At 45.3% G+C, this 23910-nt stretch overlaps 1 protein-coding gene across 1 annotated transcript in view; it reads right to left on the reverse strand.

Moving 5' to 3' along the window:
* SH3PXD2A (SH3 and PX domains 2A) overlaps positions 1–23910 on the reverse strand; it is a 217169-nt gene that overhangs the window by 79977 nt on the left and 113282 nt on the right. Inside the window, exon 6 of the mRNA XM_009277841.2 lies at positions 10945–10973. Coding sequence (XP_009276116.2) covers positions 10945–10973 — 29 coding nt within the window. The remainder of the gene's footprint in view (positions 1–10944; positions 10974–23910) is intronic.

Here is a 23910-nt window from a genome sequence, read left to right on the forward strand (position 1 = left end):
CCTGTTTTAACTGGAAGGGTGAAAAGAGACTAAGCAGTACCATCGCAGAGTGAACTGAAACTATACTGGTTTCCTGGCAAGTCAACGATCAGTGCTCCACTCCAGTGAACTTCACTAGTGGTCCAGTAACTGGCAGGGATTCCTCAGACTGGAGCTGGGGGAGTAAATGCTTCTTCTGCTCATCACTGTTCAAACAAAAGGCATTAAGAGAAGAATGGGGGTGTTCTCATCCCAACAGTGGTATTTGATAAGTCAGCAAGAAGTGGGCTGACCAGGCTGTTCTATTTCTTAGAATTGGCCTAGAGCCTTGTTCACTGTAATGTTTGTCATGTATGGCAGAACAGAAAACAGAAATTAAGCCTTTATTTCAATCTAGATTTTGGAGGTCAAGCCTGCCAAGGAGTTGGTATAAATGAAGTGCCATGTTGTTGTCCTGGGTGCTCAGGTGGGACACATTACTGCCCAGAGCAGGTAAGGAACCCCAGGGGGTCAGGCTCAGTCTACTCAATCCCTCCTCTGGCTCCTCCAGAGCTTCTTGCCGGGATTTTGCCTCCTCTTCTCCCCTCATCACTTCCTGCCCTCTTCAGACAAGCTGAGGAACAACCTCCTCCTGACAAGATGAGGCTGGCCATCCATACAACCAAGAGCAGGAAGCTCAATGAGGAACCCCAGAACTGTGGGGCTTATTTCTGCTCCCATGTGCACACAGAGCACCATGCTCAGTGTTCCACCATACCCTTGTGAGCCACCTCCAAACCCTTCATCCCCAGACTCATTGACCATCCTTTGTCAGCCTGTCTTCCAGGTTTCTCTCCTCTAGCCCCTTCCCCTTCAGCTGGGGCTTGATGCTTTGGTTAAATGGGAAGGCAGTAAGATGCAATAGTACTAGACTAGGAGAGGGAGAGAGAAATACATGCTGTTGCTAACCTCCCCCAGGAATGGAAGTACTTTTATCAGAGAATTACTCTGATACAGAGTCTACATGTAGCTCTGCAATATAGCTGTAAAACAGCTCGGAAAGATGAAAAATGCAGATGAGCCTTGATCTGAATTGGAACCATTTTCACACATTCCTGGCTCACACAATTAACTCATTCACTTAGGCAGAGAACAACAGATAGCCAGAGAAATGGGAGGATAGCACAGAAAGGTTGCAAGTGTTTTGATTTATTTCAAACACTACGGCTCAAGGCACCCTGTTGAACTGCGCCATTGATGTTTCTCCCTCCAGGCTCCAGAGGGACCTAAACAAAACCAACATTTGTGCCCAGTGCCTGACACAGAATGGGCCTGGTCAGCCTTTACACATCCTAGGTACCACAACGACAGATTTGCTGCTGTGATTGCTGGGCAAGCAGCGGCCACCCTGTCCCTTACCAGAGCAGCTTAAATAAGCTTTCCTTGCTCTTATGTCTGTGGGATGCTGATGCATCATGTTTAAAGCAAGTGTTCTAACATAGTCCTTGAAGGAATAGAGATGTATTCCATTTTTTTCCCCACTAGGAGCCTGCATTTTAAAGTAAACCTCTCATCCCTGCAGATATCTCCTCTTCTGTATACTTGAAGCAGAATATCACCTCCACTCCCCATGCCATCTGTTCAGGAGGCAGTATCTTAAAAGGGCTACATCTTGGAAAAAATATTTGACTAGTAGATTATCAAACATGCAAATCCAGCTAAAGTGCATGAGTAAGAGGATTGGCAACAAGCATTAAATAAGGCCTTTAATTTTAGTCCTATTCACCGAGTTCAGCCCCATCACAAACAGCCTGTGCAGGGCTTGTACTCGGGAAGAGGCGCTGCATTTGTGCAGGGGATGGGGGCAGATGTGCTGAGCTGCAGTGACAAGCCCAGCAAGCACCTTCCTCTCCCCAGCAGAGGTGGCTGCTCCGGGAGCTGCAGGGGCTCCTCGCCTCCCCAGCACAACGCTGCAGACCAATCTCAGACCACTTCCACTTGCCACGTAAGCAGAGCTGCCTGGCGTAAGCTAGATCCACACACACTGCTTGGAAAATGTTCACATCTGGCTTTCACGTGACTCGAGCATGCCTCAGAAATTCATAATCTGGGTAACTCACTCCTGCATGGGACAAATCCACAACCAGAGCGCCCTTTCTCAAGTCAGAACGGAGCAGCGGGGCAAGAGGATCGCGTGCCTGACAATCTGCACAGTGACACGCTCACCAGCTGCACTTCCACAGCCTCATATAGTCCTTCATCCTTTCCAAAAGTACAAACGTAAAGAAAACTTAGTCCCAATTTTCTACTCTGTTTACTTCTGCAAAAGCCCATCCTAATCCCATTCACAGACCCAGAAGTATCCAGGATTGTTTAGTTTTTGCTCTGGCAGCCATAGCTCATATTAACTCTTTCCACATGGCAAGCAAGGACTGCTTCCCACATGATCACTGTGGTATGGCCCCTGCACATACAGTTTTGTAGCAGTTCCCAGTTTTGCTGGGAAGTGCCTAGAATATCTGAACACTAATCCACGTTTACAGCTGTACAAACTGAGAGCATCACCCCTCAGAGGAAAATAACAGCCTCCAACACTGCTGAGGAGGAGGGCACAGAAGCCCCAGCCATTGCACTTGGAAAGTCACAGGTACGTATGCACACTAGGATTTATGCATGGCTCAAAAACCAAACAAACGAAAAAAAAACCACAAACCAAAAAAACCCCACCAAGCAAGAGTCAAATCCCAACTGCAAAGAAGTCACGCTGCCAAGCACAGAAAACGTACTGCAGCATCGGCATGTCCAGACAGCCTGTTTTAACTGGCAGCAGACTGAGCTGGCCAATCGATGCATACGTTGCAAGGTGTTCAGCAGGAGTTATAAGTAATGCTTCTAGCCATCTCTGGTTAGATGAGCCACTCCATCCAGAGCAGACTGGTGAGGATTTTGCCTGTCACACAGCCCAGACACAGGCGAGCCAGAATGCGACAGGTATAAAAGCATGCACAAAGCTGGAGGCACTTAGGGAGCGCTATTTTAGGGGTGAGTGCTCTCAATAGCCTAAGGACACACACTCTGCCATCCAGGTTTCCTTCTCACAAGAAAGATCAAGTTTCAGGTGCTCACCAGCCTGAGACTAAGTTATCTAAAGCACTCAGGTAAGAGGTCTGCTCCTCTCAGCCAGCCAGACACGTCTGTGCTACGTACAGATTCCTGCAACAGCTGAGGATCACCACTCTCCACTCCAGTTCCCAAGTGCATTTCTCACCTGCCTTATCTAACATGCCAAAAATCAAAATCTGATACCACGCAGTTCTCTCTGTGCAGGAGAGGAAAAACCCACACAGGCAGTTTTAATACCATCTGCCACCGACAGACAGAGGAGGAAGGCAGAACAGGAGCAGATGGAGAATAGAGAACTCCTTAAAACCATGAGAAATGCCTTTACATCCCCTAAGGTACCAAGTGCTTTCTCGGCACTCAGCTGAAGGCTCTCCGAGGCATTCGCAAGGGTGCACACTGTTCTGCCATGGCTGTGCTCGAGCCACACCTCATACTTGCAGTCCTTCCCTGCCCTCTCTCCCTGACATGGGGCTCTGCGCAGCATCGATGCTGAACCGGGAACTGCAAAGAGCACAAACACATTCCTTTCCGTAATCCTGTACCCTGTCCCTACATTTCAGTTTAAAAGCCAAGGAGCAAAATAAAAAACCCACATAACACACAAGCTCTTCCCCTCTTATCCCATCTTCCTCCCACCTCAGCATATCAGCCACCCAGAAGACGGCGATCCTATACATCTAACGGGTCACATGTCTTGTCAGCAGAAAACTGAAGCAGTGCAGAATAAAGTCTCCTATCTGCTCTTCTCTTCAGTAGCTTCAGGCAGAAGTCCAAAGCATTTCAGTTTAAACAGCGACTTTAAAAATATGGTGTACAAGGAGAAGTGTGAGATCAGTTTCCTCCTGCCAGAGTACCACAAGCTGGATTTGGAGTGTGGGATTGGAGTGGACAGATTCACATCTTCACTGAAGATGCAGAATTAGGACACACACACAGAGATGCTGCAAGGAGATGAAGTCTGCCTGACTGAGCTGAAGCTCTTATTCAAATCCCACTCTGTGCCAGCACACCTGAGCACAGACCAATAGCCCTGCTTTGGAAAAAAAAAAAACACAGAGTAGATGTTCCTTCAGTTATATGAAGAACTTGTTAAAAAAACCCAAAAGATACTTACAGGCTTGTTAAAAAAAAAAATCAGGAAAGAAAGTGAGCTGTTTTGGGAATTACTGCATCAGGCAAAAGCCGATAAACTGAACAGAAGTTAGAGGTTAGCAAATTCACTAGTTGAGGAAGAATAATTCTCCATCATGAGAAGAGGAAGCTCCATCATCAAGGACTGATCTGAGGACGCACATCGAGATCATTAACTACTAACTCCTTCCAGAACCAGGCCCAAAATGTACGTCCCCAGTAATTATATGCTAAGGTTTGTTTGGTCCTCGGTTGCTATGCTTCTGCCTACTCTATCCTTCTTTTATTACTAAATCCTTTATCCTCCTGTCAAAAAAAAAAAAAAAAAAAAAAAAAAGAAAGAAAAAAAGCTATGTGAGAACCAGAATGTTCTGCCAGAATCTGCTGTTTTTAAATTCCATGCAGTAATTAGTACATACAGCCAAGAAGGTTAATCGTATGATGGGGGAACAGATCCTGATTTCTGATCAAGAGCAATCCTGTCAGTACATGCTTGTGAAGTTACAAAATAGCGGCTGGCAAACTACCTCGTCCAGCCATCCTCATCAACAGGCCAAATGACACCAAGGAGCCAGTCCAGCATTGCTGTTCCTGCACTAATTGTAGAAAACAATGCAAGGAACACAGCACGCACATGTGATTCATCAGGACACAAACAAGAGCATGTGCCTCAGTCTGCAGGGATCATGTCGTACCACAGATTTCTTACAAGGATTAAGACACCAATCCCAAGCTACGTGGTTTAAGATGTTCCTGGGACCTTGCCATGGGCTTGGACAAACTTAGATCCCCATTCACCACCTTAAAAAAAAAAAATTAACCTTCCAAACTGAAGCTTTCCTTTCGGATGGAGTATAGGGAGGCAGACTTCAGAGACAAACATGAAAGCAGAATGACTCAAACTAACATTTGAGTTAAAAAACACATTCTAGCTTTGTTGCTATCACCTGGGCTCAGATTCATTAAGCAATAACCAACTGCCTGCTTCATTACTCACATGCTTAACACAGGTAGCCCCAAGACATCTGCTGCAGTCACCACCTTGACAGAAGATGCATTGCCTCATGCTGGGATTCACCATGTTAGTTAATTGGTTTTTTCAACATCTTTAGTAACACTCTTAGATTTGGCCCCTTTGATAACCCATTTAAAAAGTTCAGGCTTCCTCTGGCTGAGAGGGGAAAATTGAGACAGATCTAACAGTTAACTAAGTAAGTTAAGGCATGCCCACAGCACACTTGCAGTTGCGTCCACAGCCCTTCTAATATTAAAAGGGCATCCACCACTCCAGATAACATCCCATAAATACTGCAACAACCTTAAGGCAAAGGAAAGGCAGCACCGTGCCTCTCTTGGAGAGGTCCTTCCTTTTCCTTCCACTGCAGCCATCTCCCACAAATATCATAAAATATCTGCCAGGGCTGGAGGCTGTATGTTCCCTCCTCTCCCTGTACACACGTGTAGCTAAGTGCTTGCTGCTGAGCTACAGAGCTGGCAGAGAGCTCCACATTCAGTTGCACCAACAAAGCTTTGTCCCTAGGGTTGGTATCTCAGTCCTGCAACAGGTAGAGACAGCTCCAGCCACGCAGCCTTGCTAGTCCCGCTAATGGCTCACACATTTGTGACCCCGTTGAATGATTAAGCACAGAAAGGCTAGCACACACCATTCATTTTCTCCATATCGCCTCAAAGGAGGCAGTTCAAACTGAAGTTAAGAAAATAAAGCTCATTTATAAAAATAAAAAAAAAAGTGAGACATGCCACGGAGCTGTAAGTGCAGGCTAGACACGTGTAGTGTGACGGGACCAGAAAGGTTAAGCTCTGAAGTGATGAGCATAGCTCAGCTGTAAAGACAGAGAAAGCCATTTCCCTTCATAATTACAAAGGAAGCAGAAAAAACTATCCCAAATAACTCAAAGAAACAGCAATTAAAGCATCTCCCTGAAACTGACAGAGCGTGCATCCTCAGCATGAGAGCAAGGAAGAGGGTTTCCCTAGTAATGAAGAATTAGGCTAGAGAAACAACTTTTGCTGTCAGCTCCACCCGTAAGCCCAAGGCAGCAATCCCACAGTGATCAGCCATGAAGGCCCTCGGTGTTGTTACAATGATCTGCTTGTTTTTCACTTGGAGGCCCCACTTCCATCATTGTTGCAACTCTCTCAACTCTACTTAATTTCCCCATTGAGGGGAAAAAGCATTACAGATGTTTCTATAAAAAGTTTGAGAAGTAGCTTCCCATGGACTCTGAAGTTTTTATTTACTTGCCAGCGGATACATCCTTCCTAGTTTTAGATTACAGAAGGGAAAGGAAGCCGAGATTGTTGTCTGGGTGCTGCCATATTCTGCTAGTCCAAAAATTGGATGTGGGAACCAAGCTGAAGGATAGTTCCCTCTGCTGAGGAAGCCAAGCCTCATCAGCATCCTCACTGAGGCAACACTGGCTTGGACCAAATTGTTAAGTTAATATTCTAAGTGCTCAATTACAGGGGCTATTTAAATAGACTTCAGCTGGCACACTCAGCCAAAGTACAGCCAGCTTGATGCAGGCAGGATCTGATCAGCTAGAGAAAGGAGACACTGCAGTACTGATGGAACCATAAACTTTTTTTTTGAAGTTTATTCCCCCTTGCTTGGGGAGCATCCTACCACATAGCAACAAGGTGCCAGAGAAAGCCACTGAGCAGCAGCTTGAAGCCAGCTGTGTCCCCAGCAGCAAGCAAGGCAGTCAGAGCAGTGGGAGTGAGCAAGCAGCGGGTTTTTTTGTCATGATTTTAGAAGGGGGTGGCCAGCAGTGCTCCTGCTAGTGCACACTGAAAGCAGTAAGCACAAGGACTTGGCCACCTACAAGGCAGGTGGCAGAGATCCATGCTTTAGCTTTGAAAGCAAAGGTGAAGCAGCATCTCTTCTGCCGGGTCCGACCCCACTATCAGCAAGAAGAACCCGACCCCACTATCAGCAAGAAGAACCCTCTCAGTAATTGAGGAGCACTGAGACTCACTGTGGAAAAGCTGTGAAGCCCACACCAACTCCCTATTGCCACCAAACACCAGATCCCAGGTGCTTGCTTCAGCTTCATGACTGGGGATCTCACAACAAGTTTAGCATGAAACCAGCCAAGAAAGATTCTCAGCAAGGGAAGAGGGCAAGATCATCTTACTCCAGGAGTCTGAAACTTGCTCTAGCCACCAAGGGGGGTGTGTGTGTGTGTGTGTGTGTGTGTGTGGGTCACATCTTCGGGAGAAACATACTCCAACTCTTTTTACAAGCCGCATCAGGATTAGCAGATGTCTCAAGGGTTAATTAGTTCACCATGCACAGATGGTAGCTAGTAGGGTTTGCAGAGTGGATTAACCTAATTTGTGGTTTGTAATGTACCATGCAAATACCCGTTACTAGACTTGCAGCAATTCTGCCATTATTTTGATTTGAGGAGAGAAAAACCACACAATGGATGCTTGCATAGAAGTAATGCCTATTTCGAGTGATGAGTTGCTGTTCACTTGGTTAATGCGATTGACAAATTGGAGTCTGAAAAGTAATTCCTTCCCTTTTTGCTACAGAGGGTCTTTGGAGAGACCTAGATGAGACCATTTGTTGCGAGTGTACAGAATATGCCCATGGTAACCACTCCTTACAGTTGTACTGAGGTCTCTTCAGCACTGACAGATGGTCATAGAGCAACAATTCAATTGCCTGGAAATATGAAAGCAGCTTTCTGAAGCAGCTCCGCAGCATGTCAAGCAAAGCCCCACAAATCCAAGGTAAGAGCACATGTGGCAGTTCAGGCCACAGCAAATGCCCATGCCTACGCAGAGCCTCAGTGAAGCTCCAGGTCTCTGAGCTGACTGTAGGTTAAAGCATTTATAATTAGATAATATCCAAGTAGAGGGCTATGTGTTTATATAGCACATTGCACAAGAGGAAGCCTGGCTCAGGGCTAGCATGCAGAGATGCCCCAGATCAGCGCAAGACTCCTCTGTTTAGCTAAGGACATGCCATGCTACTGCATTTGGTTCAGAAGGTCTCAAATATTTACAGCCAGTATCAGGTGCAGCAATAAATGTTTCCATAACTCCTCTTAAACTCTGAACTTACCCAATTTCTCCCTGCTCTAAGGGGCAAGCACAGGACTAGCTAGACATGCACTCTGGCAAGGCAGAGGTCAGGGTAGAGGTGACACTGTCAGAGGCATTCCCCAAATGTTTCTGTGATCGGCCACACTCGTGTCATGCCTACACATGCCTGAGACATGGCAGCTGTGGGATTCCTGCCGGACAGCGTGGGACAGCCGTGCTCACACCCAAAAGCCTCCTCCCAGCACATCTTTGGTCAAGACAGAAGACGTGTTCACAGGTCTGATTTGTTGGGAAGTGCTTGCATTTAAAAGTGCCTATTTGCCTCTTGTTTAAAGGCAGAATAGTGTCTGCACCTACAGAGGAAGCTACGTTTCAAAGCTATTTGTTATCTCAGAAGACTCTCACAGCACACCCTGGAAATCTGTGCTTATTTACGCTACCACTTGTTCAAGTACCATAAAGCTGGTCTTTGTTAGAGGCTGTAACTACCAACTCCCTTGGCATATTCCTTCACTCGTTGTGTGCACACTCCCACAATATCCAGCTCCAAACAGAAGGAAGCATTCCTCTGCTGCTCTAACATCAGGCAAGATAGATGAGAACAGAGTCCCTTTATGCAGCTCACTTTGGTCAGAGAGCTGCTTCACATTCCTCTTTGTACAGGGTAAGTGGAGAAAAAGCATCTCTAAACCCCACTGTTTCCAAGCCCTAGCTGTGCAAACAGCCAAGCACCAAGAAGCAGAGAAGAGGAAACAGTCCCAAAAGGAGACCCGGCAGCATGTGGAGGTGGGACAGCCAAGGGAGAGAGCCAGACCTGAGCATCCATCCCTTGCAGGGATGGATGAGCATGTCACTTGTGATTCTCAGGGCAGGAGGCCAACGAAGAGCCCAGTAGGGCAGCATCCACAAATGGCATCTCAGCTGCACTGACTCAACTTAATCCCTCTCCCCACAATGTCATGGCAGATCAGCTCCAACTTCCCCCCAGAGCCACAGGAATGGAGGAGCAGCAGTTTCCTCACACTCCCAAAGCAATTCCTCACATCTCTTGCAAGAGTATTGCAACTCCTGTGCATGTCAACTGGTGCACTGAGCCCAAAGCTCTCCTGGTTTCCTAATGCTGTTCTAGGTCAGTGCTAAATCAGGTTGCCCCAGAGACTTCAGCAACGTTTTTCAAAGGTCTTTACATGGCCCAAAAGCCCCCAGTGCTCAGGATGTGGCACAGAGCCAGGAGTTCCCACACTCAGCTCTGCCTTCTACCGAGTCACTTGGACCTTTATGGTCAGTCCCTCTAGAGAAAGTGCTGCTGCCAATTTAATTCACGGGCCATTGTGAACAAACACTTCACTTAATACTACATTTAGGAGGTCCTAGAAGCACAACCCAGACAGAAGCTGTGTAGATTAGGAAGATGAAGCGTGCCCTAGTTTATCGTGTCGGGCCAGCACCTTGTACGATGCTTGCCTCTTCATTACCACAACCCACCTCAGGGAAAGGGTACCAAAAGTATTGGCCTGTAAAGGCAACAGCCATTTGATGCACAGGACATCAGGGTCAAGCAACAGCTTCGCTTTAGTGCATCACTTAGCTTATTACAGGACTGCAGCTTAAAAGCTCTCATAATTAACCAACAAATCAATCTAGGCAGTGACATTCATTAGAGTCCAGTATGTTACATTCATCCTCCCTTCCTTCCCAGAGACTAAGCCATTGCAGTGTTTCTTCATCATCTTAAAAAGCAAGAAGAAAAAAAGCCTCCCCTCCCCTGCACACAGGCCAGAGTTTTCCAGGCGTTGCTATTGGTTTGAAAGGCCTCTCTTTGGATGCCCTGAATGCAATTTGGAGCACCCAAGACTCCAAACAAAGTCAATGAGAGTTGCAGGTGCTCAATGCTGCTTGGGGAAAAAAATAAAAGGGAAAAAAAAAAAAAGAAAAAAAGAGAAAAAAAAGAGAAAGCCCTGACACATCCAGCTCAGAGCAGCCAAACCCAGAGGCCCATAATTACATGTCCCTATTGAAAACACATCTGTAAAAATCACTAAGATCTACAAGAGGAGGGGAAAAATTTGATTTATATAGTTTCAAATCAGGGTTTTACAGGACATTTGAATCCAGGATCTTAAAAACAAAACACTGAGTTAGAGCCTTTGATGCAGCCCAAACCCAGACACAGGCACTGAGAACATTTTGCATCAGAAGCCTCACCAGAGCCTTTTGGAAAGGAAAAAAAAAAAAAAAAAGAAAAAGAAAAAAAATTCAGACCAGAAGAAAAGCATTCCCTTCCCCTCTGGAAAAGAACCCCAACTCTCAGGCTACACTTTGACTGTTTACTCAGGTAAAGATTGACTTAAGAAAAAAATGGAAGAGGGAGAAATTTAATATAATTATCCTCTCAGACTGGAGAAGGAGTTGTATAAATACAGTCAGAGGAGAGCAGTCATTTTAACTGCAATACTATATAAGGTGGGTTTCTTCTCCTCTCCAGTGCAAAGGAAAGAAACTGATGCCTGTCTCTAGCAGGCTTCAGCAATAAAAAGTTAAATTGCTACACAATTTCATGCAACACAAGATAAAGGAAGGTTTAAAAAGGCAGGGGGGAGGAGGGTGAAGGTCCTCTCTGTAATCATGCAGTACATAGAAAGCATGGTATCTTACCTGATTTTCTCTTGGAAGATCCATAATCCCTGAAAAAAAGACAACAACAAATAGACATGGTTAGAGCTGGAAACAGTGGTGAGAGAATAGGTGCCTCCCAAATTTCCACCCATATGCTCAAGGACTCATCCTGCGCCCTCCGTCCTTTAAAGAGGAGGTCAGGACTGCAAGGCATTGACAGGCAGGGGCCAGGACAGATCCTGAGCAGCACTGGCTCATCAGCAGCAGCAGCTGGGGCTTCTGCAGCACCAGGGGCTCGGGGAGCATGTGATCAACGAGACAGAGCAAACCATCCACAACCAGCAAGGCAGGGGAGAAGGGTGTCATTTTTTCCCCTTTAAATTTAGCTATTAAATGCACAGCTACTGAATTAACCCCTGACGTTCCCCTGGAGAGGAAAGGGAATATTAACTCTTTGCTGCAGGGGTGCGGCTACTACAGGCTTATGTGGCATTGCTTGCAGTCCTCTCCTTTCAGAGGCGAATTAATTTGCAAATAACCTCCAGACCCCTCCTAGTTATCTCTGACAAGCACTTGTCTTCTGCAAGGGAAAAAAAAACCAGACAAACCCCAAACTTTGTCCTTTCTTCTTTCTTCCAGGATGGGGAATACACCCTTACTTTTCTGTAGTGATTTAAAGGGTGCTGGCACCTTTGCTCGTGGCAGAACAGCTGAAAGCTCAGACAGCTGCTACAGAAGTGGGAAGAAATTACAGAAGGGAGCTGCAAGAACTGATTTGGCATAAGCAGAACCGAGGACAGAAATACTTCGCTATGGCTGTGCTTCCTCCCGGCGCTCTCTGGAGCCTCTCAGACCCAGCTCTGAAATGGTCTGCACAGGCAGGAGCCCGGGCAACGACAGATCAGGCAGAGACAGCATCACTGTGTGGGCACAGTGCCCGCGGCACAGTCACGCACCGCACCCGGTGGCGTTAATGTTGGGAACATCACCCTATGAACCCACTGCAGAGGCAGGCTGCGTTTGCAGGAATCCCACTGGAGGGGCAGGCAGCAGCCTCTAAATTTTTGTGGGTCAGACTGTCAGGAGTGGGGGTTTTGTCCCTTGCAGCATGCTGTATACTCTGGAGGAATCAGAGAAGTATTGTCCCAAACTATGTATTTAATTTCAGGAGAGTTTGGGGGATCATCTGAAGAAATGACATGTGCCTTGAGGGCAGAGGTATGTCTACCCATAAATTCTGTTTCTCCCAGCACTTTGCATGCACCCCGTGCCTTACATGTCTAGGATTTGCTTCCAGTGAGTAATAACTACTTGGGAGTTTTTTGCACCCTCTTTGAATTTTCCAGTGTCATTTCTATTTCAATTAAATAGTTGTTTTGTCAGCCATGTCTGCAGTTGTATTTGATGTGAAGATGCTACTGCTCATGAATAGGCTGCTTCTTCTACAGAAGTGATATCATATGCAAATATAATGCCTGCTATATGGTGCCTGAAACAGAGACCCTCAGAACGAGCCAGAGAAGGCACAATCCCTTAAATGCAGTCCTCTGCCCCAGCTCTGCTCCCACGCCAGCCTGGAGCTTTGCGGTTGCTGTCAATACAGCTCTCTTGGCATGTGAAAGTCTGTGTTTGGTCCTGCCCTGAACTGCCTCTCTTCTGACAGTGCTAAATGGTGAGAAGGTGAAACCCTGCTGAGCTCCACACATGTAATTTGCTTTAACCTAATATCTCCGTCGTGCACATGCTTGATGACCACTTCAAACCCTTCCGCCCTTCGCTTTCTGCAACAGAGCTCCTGGACCTTCTCAGCCCTACAGCTTTGAGCTGGGTTCAGCTGGGATTTCCCTCTGCAGCACGCTGTGTCCCCACCTCCCCACCTCTCTCTGTGTTGCACAAAAAGGGTGCACCCAGCTCTTGCAAATGTTAGCACCCATGAGGACCTGGGGAGGATGGTGTAGCTGGGCACAATCCCTAGAAGATAAACAAGATCATCCTTCCAGTCTTTGCCAGAAGGCCCTCAGCACACATTTCCAGGGCAATCTTCTGCCAGCCAGCTGTGATGGTGGCACCCCACAAGCATCCTAAGAGAGGCTGTAGGTGACCAGAGCATGCACAGCAGGGTGAAGGCAAGCACCATTAGAGAGAGGCGAAAGAGCCTTCAGCCTAACTGAAGTTGCAAAAGAAAACCTAACTCCTTTTTGCCACTTTAAAAAAAAATCACCCAATTTACACGATTAGAAATGGGGTATTGATGGATTGATATGGTTAATAAGCAACCAAAAATGGATAAAGGTGTTGCTGAATGTCTTTGCCCACCGGATCAGGCCAAAGTTGGTAACCAAGTTTGGAAAGTACAGTAGAAGATGATTTGGCTGTGCTCTCGCCATGCAATGGCGGCAAATGCCACACAAGGCTCAGAATTCAAACCTCCATCCTGGATGCTCTCCCACATCTTTCAGCCCAGTCTCTAGCTGGTTTTAGGGCTTGTGTGAGTGACTGCAGTAAGGTTTTAAATGGGGCTTGTTCTTTTAATTCTAAAGCATGACTCATCCATGCAATTTAAAGAAGGTAGAGATTAAAAAAAAAAGCAAAATTTTGAAACTGTTTTTTCTTTCTACACACATATCATGTGATGACAAGAGATATTACTCCATAAAGAACTTTTTCACTTTTTTTTTCTGTTCAGTTCCTCATCTGGCTGGCATTTCTTCCACAGCAAAAGCACATCATTTATGGAAGTCTACTTGCCCTTAAGTTTCCTCACACAAGCCCTGCAATGGGCAGACACATCCCACATCACACCACTAATGCAAGCACAGAGCACTGTCCTCGATATGATGTGGCAAGCCACATTTCTGGTGAATGGCAAACATGGTGCCAACAGAGGCAGTAACCGTTCACGTGGGCCAGGAGCTCTGGTCCAACGAACCCCATCATTACTTCTCTAATGGCTTGTGCATGGTGAAAACAAACCTTTAGGTTAGTTTGAAGAGGGAAAAAGCTCCTTCCTGTCACTGCAAAGTGCCCAGTTGAGCAATTTAGGGTCAGCTACAAGAGGATGAAGCAGCAAGTAGCTCTCAGTGATGTCCCTTTGAGATCAGGAGCGTAACTAACATCATCAGAGGATCCAGAGTGTATTCAAACTCTTGAAGGCAATTCAACCTACAGCTTCTGGTCTTAGTTTCTAGTCTTAAGCACAAGATCATCCTTACAGAAGAAATTAAATGATTGTTACAAAGTATTTATTTGAATCACCACCAACCCCCAACTCATGAGGCTCGCTAAAAAAAAAAAATAAGCCAACCATCAACCTATTGGGCAAGTTTTCATGTTTTCATTTATTCTTTCTGTAAGTTTTAAAGTCAAGTTTTACCGGGTTCTGATTTTGGAGTTCCTAAAGTCCATGTACCCCATGTCTCCCTGTCTTGTCACTTTTTCGTACACCCACATTTCACTCATAAAATCAGGACAAAGCAGTATCAAATAAAATGGAGCTTGAAATAAAATCCTCATCTCCCCAGTGAAACTCTGGAAGCCAACATTTGTTCCTCCCAGCGAGGATGAGAAAAAAAATCACTGTTGAAATAGAAAGCAAAGAAGGCATAGCAACTAATCTCTCTGGCTGTGTAAAGTGCTCTTTGTATACATACTCTTCTCTTTTCTGCTAATGAAGAAAACCTGTGCTGCTGCTTTGCCATAGCAGCAGCAAGGAGCTCTGCCTGACTCCATGTTTATTTTTTATGTCCTATTATTCTGCATGTGATTCATCAATGTCTTTTCCCTCTCCCAAGTGACAATCTATAAGATGAATACCTCTCAGTCTCACTATTTTCAGAGGAGCATTAGTGTGAGGCTGAAGTATTGGATTATGTCTCCAAAACAATAAAGGAAATTATTTAATGGTTTCTCTTAACTGTAACAACTTCCAAGTAGAGTCTCTGATCTTCTCCTGCAATACAGACTGCACCTGGCACACTGCTAGCCCTTAAATCAGGCAAGAAACCTGGCCTTGCAGAAGAAAAACCTTTCCAAGGAAAGGTTCGATGAATGTCACGTCTGCAGCTACACAGGCAAGCTCACTTTCTCTTAAGCTCTTGCTCTTTTTATTTTTTTATCTTTATACACACACTCATATTTCCATTCTTCTTCCATTTCTATAAAAGAACAGACACCACCATCCTAATTTCCCTTTCAGCCATAGCTACAAAAATAGCAGTGAAACCAGCGGGTGGAACTAAAAGTAGCACTGGCAGGTCCATTCTTCATTAGCCAGGATCACTCCATACTTGAACAAACACCTTGCACAAAAATAGCATATTTCTAGCCTTTTTCATATCGGAATATAGCAATTTTGTCTAAAGTCTTCCTGTGGGGCACCATCTTTAGCTGACACTGAACCTCATTACTGGCAAGGAAAGTATTTCCTGCTGCTAACAATATTAAAATATCACTGGTGCCAAGCATGTCACACAAGCTGGACACACTCTTCTTGCTTCAATGACAAAGGAGAGGGAGGCTGGATGTTCTTTCTCATCAGCATTACACCAGGATAACGTTACTCATTTGAAAGCTAGCAATGAACGTGAAAGGAAGACCACGAGCATTGCTATAGAGCTGATTGCCTTGTTATCACACTAAGCTATCCACAGTCAGTCTGGAAATTTGTGAAAGATAAAAATATCTTATGTCACTGAATTTATATGTCACTTGCAATCTAATTTAATCATGAAGGCTCTATTAACAATGTTATGGAAAATTTTTATGGCACATCCTTCCTTTAGGGACTGACTTTGCTGCTGTATTCAGTGAGAGTTAATAAACATTGATGTGTGCGTGCGTGTGTTTTCATCTATCTAAATACGTGCAGATATACACAACCAAGCAGTGGCACAATTGGAAAGTTGTTTAACAAATGAGGAGTATCCTGACATTTGTTCAATAAAGCCTAAGAAATGTTCCAAGCGGTGGCGAAGACTGGAGGTGACTAGGTGCATCTGCAATGGACTGTGCCTCTCTCTTTAGCCGTACTTCTAATTAATTTTGATTTGTATCTGGCCCAGAGGGTTTCTCCTGCATCTTCCGTGGAGACCCGGCAAGTCAGCAGAAGCCTCCTGCAGGAACCAGGACAGTTTGCAGAGCAACACTGCATCAACGGAGGGGCTGCAAGGCTGCAACTTGGCTCCTGCACAGCTCCCCCTCGGAGGTGATGTATTCTTTCGGGGGACCTCATCCCTGCAGTACCCATGATGCAAAGGCTCTTTTAAAAGCTTCTCCCCTTTGCCACGGGACAGCAGACCCAGCAAGCTCACTCTGTGGGATTCCTCCTTTCTCAGATATTGGCCCTTTTAGCTCAGGGCCTCTGCCTGTCAGTAAAGCAAGGCTCGGCTTCAACTCATTTAGCAAAGATTTCAGACAACCGTGAGTTTCAACTGTGAGAGAAAACAGTGCCTGCAAAGCATGAGGAGCTGTCAGACCCATGGAGGAGCATGGCCGGGGGAGCTGCACAGCAGACATTTCATCAGACGAGACAGAAGCTAAAGGGAAGGTAAATCATCTTCCTGTCTGTTTCTCAGTGTTTGCTGTCCAAAGGAGATGAGACAGTGACAAACTCTGAGTAATGGAGGTTAATCTGTATCCTCTAGAGTATTTTAATACATAAATTAAAATTGTTCCGTATTTGTTGGCTTTTGCTAATTCATGTTTAAATACATTGTAGGCGTTTACGTTCCCATGCTCCTTAATTCCTAAAAGTCTCTAGTGGTGTGGGTAGGCTGCGGTGGAGATGTATGACATTTCAAACAACTTAGATTATCATTTAATCGCCAATGATTTGCCAGGCAGATTAAAAGCATAGAAATGTTTTAACAAGAAAGTCCACTCTCTCCTTCCCAACACTCATACGGTTTGCAGCCAGTAACGAAGACCACTTTTTCACAAACTATTTTTCTTAGCGCTGCTATCAAATTCTGTGACTGTTTTTAAAGTAAACCAATACAAAAATACTTTGCTACTGCTCTTTACGCGTACAGAAACCTGAGCCTTGAGAATATATTTGCATCTTGAAACTCTCCTAACTGATTTTCCTCAACAGCCAGACCGACATTTTCTGTTTGAGACAAGGCACAAAATCAAGCGTGACTGAGAACTGTCACTAGGTGCCTGCCTGTCACCAAGGCCTATGGCTGGAGGAGCACCCGAACACCTTAATACTATACAAACACACAGGAGCTATATGGAGAGCGCAGGGTTAAAATTCGCATTCATGGTACTCCAAGCGCAAAAGTTTAACCATGTGCATGAAGGTATCTCCATTCCCACTGAGCTCTGAGACCCACATGACACGTAATTAAGCAAAATTAACTCTATACGTTATGCATCAGGAACACAAATTCAAACACATGGCTGCATACAGCTATACATTTTCCTGCTCCAGCACTCCATCCTCTGAAATCATAAAAGCACAGCTGATCTTCCCCGAGCCAAATAAACAGATGAAGGCTTTTTTCCTTCTTTTTTTTAGAAAATATTCTGCTCATTTCCTGATATAAATCATTGCATTGTGGAACCCTCTTGAACATGAATCTGTCCTTTCTGAGCAGAGGTCGAGCTTTCTAGCCCTGTCAGAAAGGGCCTCATTGTGGCAGTCCCGAGACTCCAGAATTCCTAGCCGCAAGCAAGAGGGACTTGAGGGGCAAGAAGAAAATCTGGCGACCTGACTTCAAACCCAGGCATTTCTTGCTGGCTGGAAGCGGTCTCTGCTTGCTGCTAAGAAGGGTATGCCACTGTTGTGCAACCAGCTCCTTAAGAGAACGAAGACAACACAAAAGAGAGAATTTTGCCTTCCTGCCACCTTTCTGTTGTCTTCACAGCATGGCTGTAACGCTGGCATAGAGCAAACAGCGCAGCTTTATATACTATATGCTTCTGGTTAGGCTGCAGTGATTTTCTCTGCATCATATAACAACGGTGGCCCAGTTTAGCTCACCAGGACCTTCCAGCTGGAGGTCCTGATTTAGTGCTGACTTCTGACAGCTCCCTTGAACACAACAAAGTAAAAGTCAACCCAGCTTCTCCCTGAGAAACTCCAAGCACAACACTGGAAACTCATCTGTAAGTGCAGAAGAGATCTTCCCTATACCAGTAACCTTAGCTTGCACAGAAAAGCCAAGGTTGGAAGGAGATGGACACTGCCTCCTCTCCAGCAATGCTCCCTGCACCTGAATCCATGGATTTGTATCATGAAGGGCAGGTGCAGGACAAGGAAAACCAGTGTCCTCTGCTCTGCACTCAGAGGATCCTGGAGATTAGCCCCGTACAGCACAACTTGAGCTCTGCCACCGAGTCCAAGGTGCAGGGATGCAGACAGCTCCAAGATAAATGACATCCCCATGGACCATCTCAGCCTGACGCAGACCCACAGTGTTTGGGGGCGGCTGTCACCATTTCTTTTTTTGTGTAGAAGGACGGGAGATGGGTTCGAGGCATCCCGCCCCTTCCCTAAATGACTGGGGACATTTCACATATTTCTGATTGATTGATTGATCTGAATTTGATTGATTCAATCAAATTCAATTCAATCTGAATCATTGATCTGACATTTCACAGATTTCTGTGCCAAGATTTCTCAGCGGTTAAGTTGATTGCTTGGCTCCAGAGTGCAACTTCAGTATTTGGCTCAGGCTGAAGAAATGCAGAATTAGCCTCTTCAATTTTTCACAATTATATGTTTTTATGATGAAATTATCCTCCTGGAGGAAGACAGGGCTTTAGAATCGCACATTCAGCGTTTCGCCAGGCTGTGAGATACAGGGCAGGGCGATCTGACAGCAGAGCCCGGCCTCCCCGGCACCAGGGAGAGACGGCTCGGCACAATCTGGAAGCTGCAGGACACTGGGGCAATGAGCTAACACCATGTGATCCTCTACTGCAAGGCTTCAGTGGCCTTGAAAAAGACAACATGAATGTTTATAGCAAGCTTTTTCCTGGAAAGAAGTATAAAAACAAGATCTTGCTTAAGAGTCACATCCTCATCTGTTTTTGTTTTACCCTGTTTATTCCTTCAGATGGCAAATTTCTCCACAGGACAGAAAAATGTATTTACCTTAGCAAGAACTCTGGGTGGAGGCGCTCTTCATCTCCTCTGAACTGACCTTGCTTGTCCCTTGCGGGGAGGCCAAATTTATCTCTGTCTTACAATGACCAAGCATGTGTCACTTTATTATAGCCTTTATAGCATAAATGCTGAGTGATAAAAACAAGGTAATAAAAATTAATCATTCTCATGTGCAGCTTTTCCAGTTGTGCTCTTCACTTTTGGATTTTATTACACACATCTACACGCAGATACAATATATGTTTAAAAGATGCATCTAATCATAGTTACAAATTAAGTACTGAATATCAGAATCGTAAATTCAAATGTACCTTATAAACTAGTTGGGCTAATGAGCTTGCATATATATCATACAAATCTGATTAAGAGCTTAAGAAGGCAGCACAGGCTTTGAATCTTTACTTCATTTTTTTTGAGCCCTTCCTGATTTGAGGGTGGACCCCTCAAATTCTAGTTTCCATAGGAGATTTGGATCTAACCTCTGATGGGCAACCACATGGTCCATTTGGGTTCCTAAATTGCAGCCTGAACAGTGATTAAAAGAAAAGGCAGAGTCCCTTTGCTGTCCCCCTTCAGGGACGTGTTCCTTCTGCTGTTTCAGACTGACTTGATTGGAGCTACGTGTATGGTGCACGGGCCACTGTCTCCTCCATCCCACAGTGGCACTGCCCCCCTACGGAAAACCTCCCTGAAAGGAGACATGGCCCACTGCGCACCAAGTTGTGCCTGCTCACGGGAGGCAGGATACCACCACCTCTGCTGGAGCGTGCATGGAGACCAACAGTGTCACCCCCAAAACTCTCATCCCAGAGAGTCCTTGGAAAAGGAGAGAGGGAAGGAAGAGGAGAAAACTTGCAAGTTACAGATTTCCAAGCCTCAACCCCCGGTCCAGACACAGCTTGTCCAAAAAGGCTTTTGCCACTGAATTACTGCACCAGGAAGAATAGTTGGAGCACAGTAGTTTAAATCAAACTAAGAGAAGAGCTTCTGCATGTAACGCAGCTGAATCATGGTACTCACTGGTGTTAGACGTTGTAATCTCCAAAACTAGGCATGGGTTCAAAAAGTAATGAGATAAATTCACGAAGCAAGGATAAATGGTGGCTATTGTACTCCATGCTCTGGATGCTTTGACCCAAAAAGTCTCATAACTGCTGAATGCCAGAAGCAGAGAGGATACACAAGGGAAGCTCACTCTGTATTTGCTTTGTTTCTTTTATTGGCTGTAAGCCACTGTTGGAGACAGGAGGCCAGATGGGGCCCTGGTCTCACCTAATTGTGGCCTTATAATATATTCTCCTGTAAAAGATCAGACTGGATTAGGATAAATTACATCCAAATCACGCTGCATTACTCAGCACATTAAATTGTCCTTAATCACATACTTTGATGGTCTAGATTCTTGCTTAAGTTTACCTCCTGTGCATATTTCTGTGCCTATTTTGTTGAAACCACTGCTGAATTTCAACTATACATAACCAGGCTCTAATGAAAAGCCAGTAAGGCTTTTTGATCAAGCTTTAATAGGACTCATCATGGGGACATACTCTGCTGTGGCAAAATGGTTTCCTCATCCTGTCTCTTTCAGAAATGTTTTGTGAGCCTTTAAAAGCAATTTAGCTCTGATTTATGTTAGGTAAGTGATTTCTGTTGCACATGTGAGTTACAAGAAAAGGGCTCTCATCTCAATTTGCTACACTGTTCAGGAAATCAGTTATAAATGCTGCAGTGCCTTCAGTGTCTCTGACTTCAATGCAGCGGAAACTAGCAATTTGAGTAAATACTTCATCATTCCCAATTCTCCCATATGCTGCATCCAGTACTTGACAAGAGACAACCTATAGGATTTTTTTTTTGGTAAAGGGTACCGAGCTTCCCCTGCCTAGGCTGTTTACCTGAGCTGTTTCCAGAAGATATTCAAGGAAAGAAACATGTAATTCTTTAATAGAGAGCATATGAAACATGTTGATGACTATCTAATAAAATCGAGCATGCATTCAATGAGAGTGAGTCACCTCATCACAAGTTTAGAGATGAGGGCTGTAGAAATGGTGACTAAGCAAGCTCACACAGTAAGCCAGGGGTGCAACAGCAACCCAAAAGTTTTGATGGCCTGACCTGACCTGCCAGTGGCATCCAACCAGCCCCAGGCGTAGGTTAGAGCAGGTCTCTTCACACCAGGGGATGGATGCCAGGACAGATGCCAGTAGAAGGACAGGAGCCACTGCAAAGTGCCTATGGCCAGGAGGTGGATTGCCAGCGGTGATAAGTGCTACAACCACTGCTGCTGCTTTGCTTATGGTGTTGCTGAGCAAAGAAACACCCCAAAATCTTTGAATCCCTGAAGTAAAGGATCTCAAACAGCACATCAACACTTCTCCCACATTTCCATATGCCAGAGAGAATAATGATGGTAACTACAAGGGAAATAAGGAACTATTTTCTGTAAAGTTTCTTCTATTGTCCAGTTTCAATCTTCCACTCCAGTTTGTGGCCATCGCTCCTGTTTGCATAGTTTGCCACTACCAGCAAGAGTTTGATTCCAATATCCTTGTAACTCCCCTTCAAGAAGCTGTAGGTTGCTATTATACCACCCCTTTACCTCCCCTTTGCCAAACAAGTAACAGAAACACAACAAAAATATCCAACTATTTTTTCTCCGATTTCTTCTCGCTCCTCATCTGGGGCAGAGGGACCCGAGAAAGGAGCAGTGACCCAAATGACAGTGGTCCAGTCTGCCTTCCTCCTGCTCTCCCCTCCTGCGTGTGGGAAAGCCCTTGACACAAGCAATCCCCCTCGACCCACATACCCTCGTCGTCCGCATCCCACCTGTGAGCACGGTTCCCTATGACGAATCTGCAGGGCCTGGTGACACTGAGCCCTGGGGAGTCCCACGGGAATGGAACCCTGCAGGGAGCCCACCAGGAAGGCAAAGCAGAAGAGCTTCCTGCCTGCCCTTCTCCTTTTGACTGCCCAAGCTGCGAGGATACCCACTCACAGCCTCCCCCCAAATGCTCTCCTTTGCCCTGTAACAGCCTCAAAACCACCCCACAGCGGGCACCGGGTCTCGGCGTCGCTCCCCAGGATTCCCCGCAGCCCGTGCCAGTACGTGGTGCAAGCACTGGCACCAGCCCACACGCTGGAGGCTCGCACAGGGAAATCCTAGGCTGCCGCTGGCATTTTTGACATTTTAAAAGCTCTAAATTAGCAAAGTAAGAAATGAGTTACAGGCATTTCCAGACGTGGCCCAGGCCCTGCTAGACCTCCAAGCTCCCAGTAAAAAGGAGAGTGTGCCAGATGCTTGGTATTACACAATTTTGCATTCCTTTCTAGTGCTGTTCTTATGGTGTCTAGCACTTCTGCGTACTCATCTGGCTTTTTAGCACCATGCTGCTTGGACCTCTCTGTCTTGCTGCTCCTGCTACATGTCCAAGGGCAGTGGGACCTGAAAGATTAAGACAGCAGTGTGCATAGACAGCAGATGGCTATTGCATCTGTACTTACTTTGCACTGCTAAATACCCTATTGCCCTAGCTAGTTTTACATCCCCTTTTAGTGGTAGATCTCTCTCCTGACTTTTTAAGATCATCTGTTGCACATATGGCCCTAAGAATGGTAAATATTTTTTCCAGGAGAGGCAAAAACTTATAATGCATGTGGGAAGACGAGATCAAGCCCACAGTATGAACTCTGACTTCTTCATCTGGTGACTGTAGTCTTTCCTTTCCTCATTACACTTCCTTCAGTTAGAACCATGAGATTAAAACATGGCCGCTTCCCAAATCTGCCTCAGCAGCATGTCCTCAGTTAACTGTCTTGCAACATCAAATGTCTTTCCAGCATACTAAAAAGTAATGTAGTTCTCTATAAGACACCAATTTTATATACCTTGGAATTGTTGTCTGCCTGTTTCTACGAAGAAGCACATGGAAAGATCTTTCAAGTCATCAGGTTCTTTAATTTACTAGTCAGAGACATAAATCACGGCATGTAAGATCTACTGCGAGTTCATGAACTCTAGGAAACTTTTCTAATCACTGTCCTTTGAACTGAGCTTTTTCAGAAACTGTAAAACTCCAAAACATATCTAGTAAATGCATCTAGTAAATTTTGCCGGATTGGCAACTACTAAAAGCAGACTTGTCTTCCCTGATTATGTACCAGCATCAGGCAGTCTTAAAACATCCTCTCTGATTCTAACACTAAAACGTAAAAGAAAAAAGGAATCTTGAGCTTGTCTTGCCCAATATAACTGTTAGGATTCATTAAATGACTTCAAGTTATCATTGACAGGCACCAATTAAGCCAGAAAAATAGAACTTCCCGAAGTTAGCTCTGATTTATGTTAGGTAAGTGATTTCTGTTGCACATGTGAGTTACAAGAAGTTAAAACCTTTCAAACACTAGGGTTAATTTTCAAGGTAATGACCATAACCCCTTTCAAATACCCAACTCTGATAACAGGTCCCACTCCTCCCCAAGAGGTTAGAGAGCTAAATTACGTGACATTTGCAAAGAAGCATCATGAACCTTTGCTGCGTACTCCACCCTTGGAAGTATCAGACCCGCTGAACAAGGACGTACTGAGCACCCCATTTGCACATGTAGTTACAAGAAGTTAAAACCTTTCAAACACTAGGGTTAATTTTCAAGGTAATGACCATAACCCCTTTCAAATACCCAACTCTGATAACAGGTCCCACTCCTCCCCAAGAGGTTAGAGAGCTAAATTACGTGACATTTGCAAAGAAGCATCATGAACCTTTGCTGCGTACTCCACCCTTGGAAGTATCAGACCCGCTGAACAAGGACGTACTGAGCACCCCATGAGTGAATGGTGATTGCTGTTTTTCGTACCGTGGGTATGAAATTATAAATAAAAAAAAGCCCTA

The sequence above is a fragment of the Aptenodytes forsteri genome, unplaced genomic scaffold (assembly GCF_000699145.1).
Source record: "Aptenodytes forsteri isolate BGI_AS27 unplaced genomic scaffold, ASM69914v1 Scaffold15, whole genome shotgun sequence".
Classification (NCBI taxonomy): domain Eukaryota; kingdom Metazoa; phylum Chordata; class Aves; order Sphenisciformes; family Spheniscidae; genus Aptenodytes; species Aptenodytes forsteri.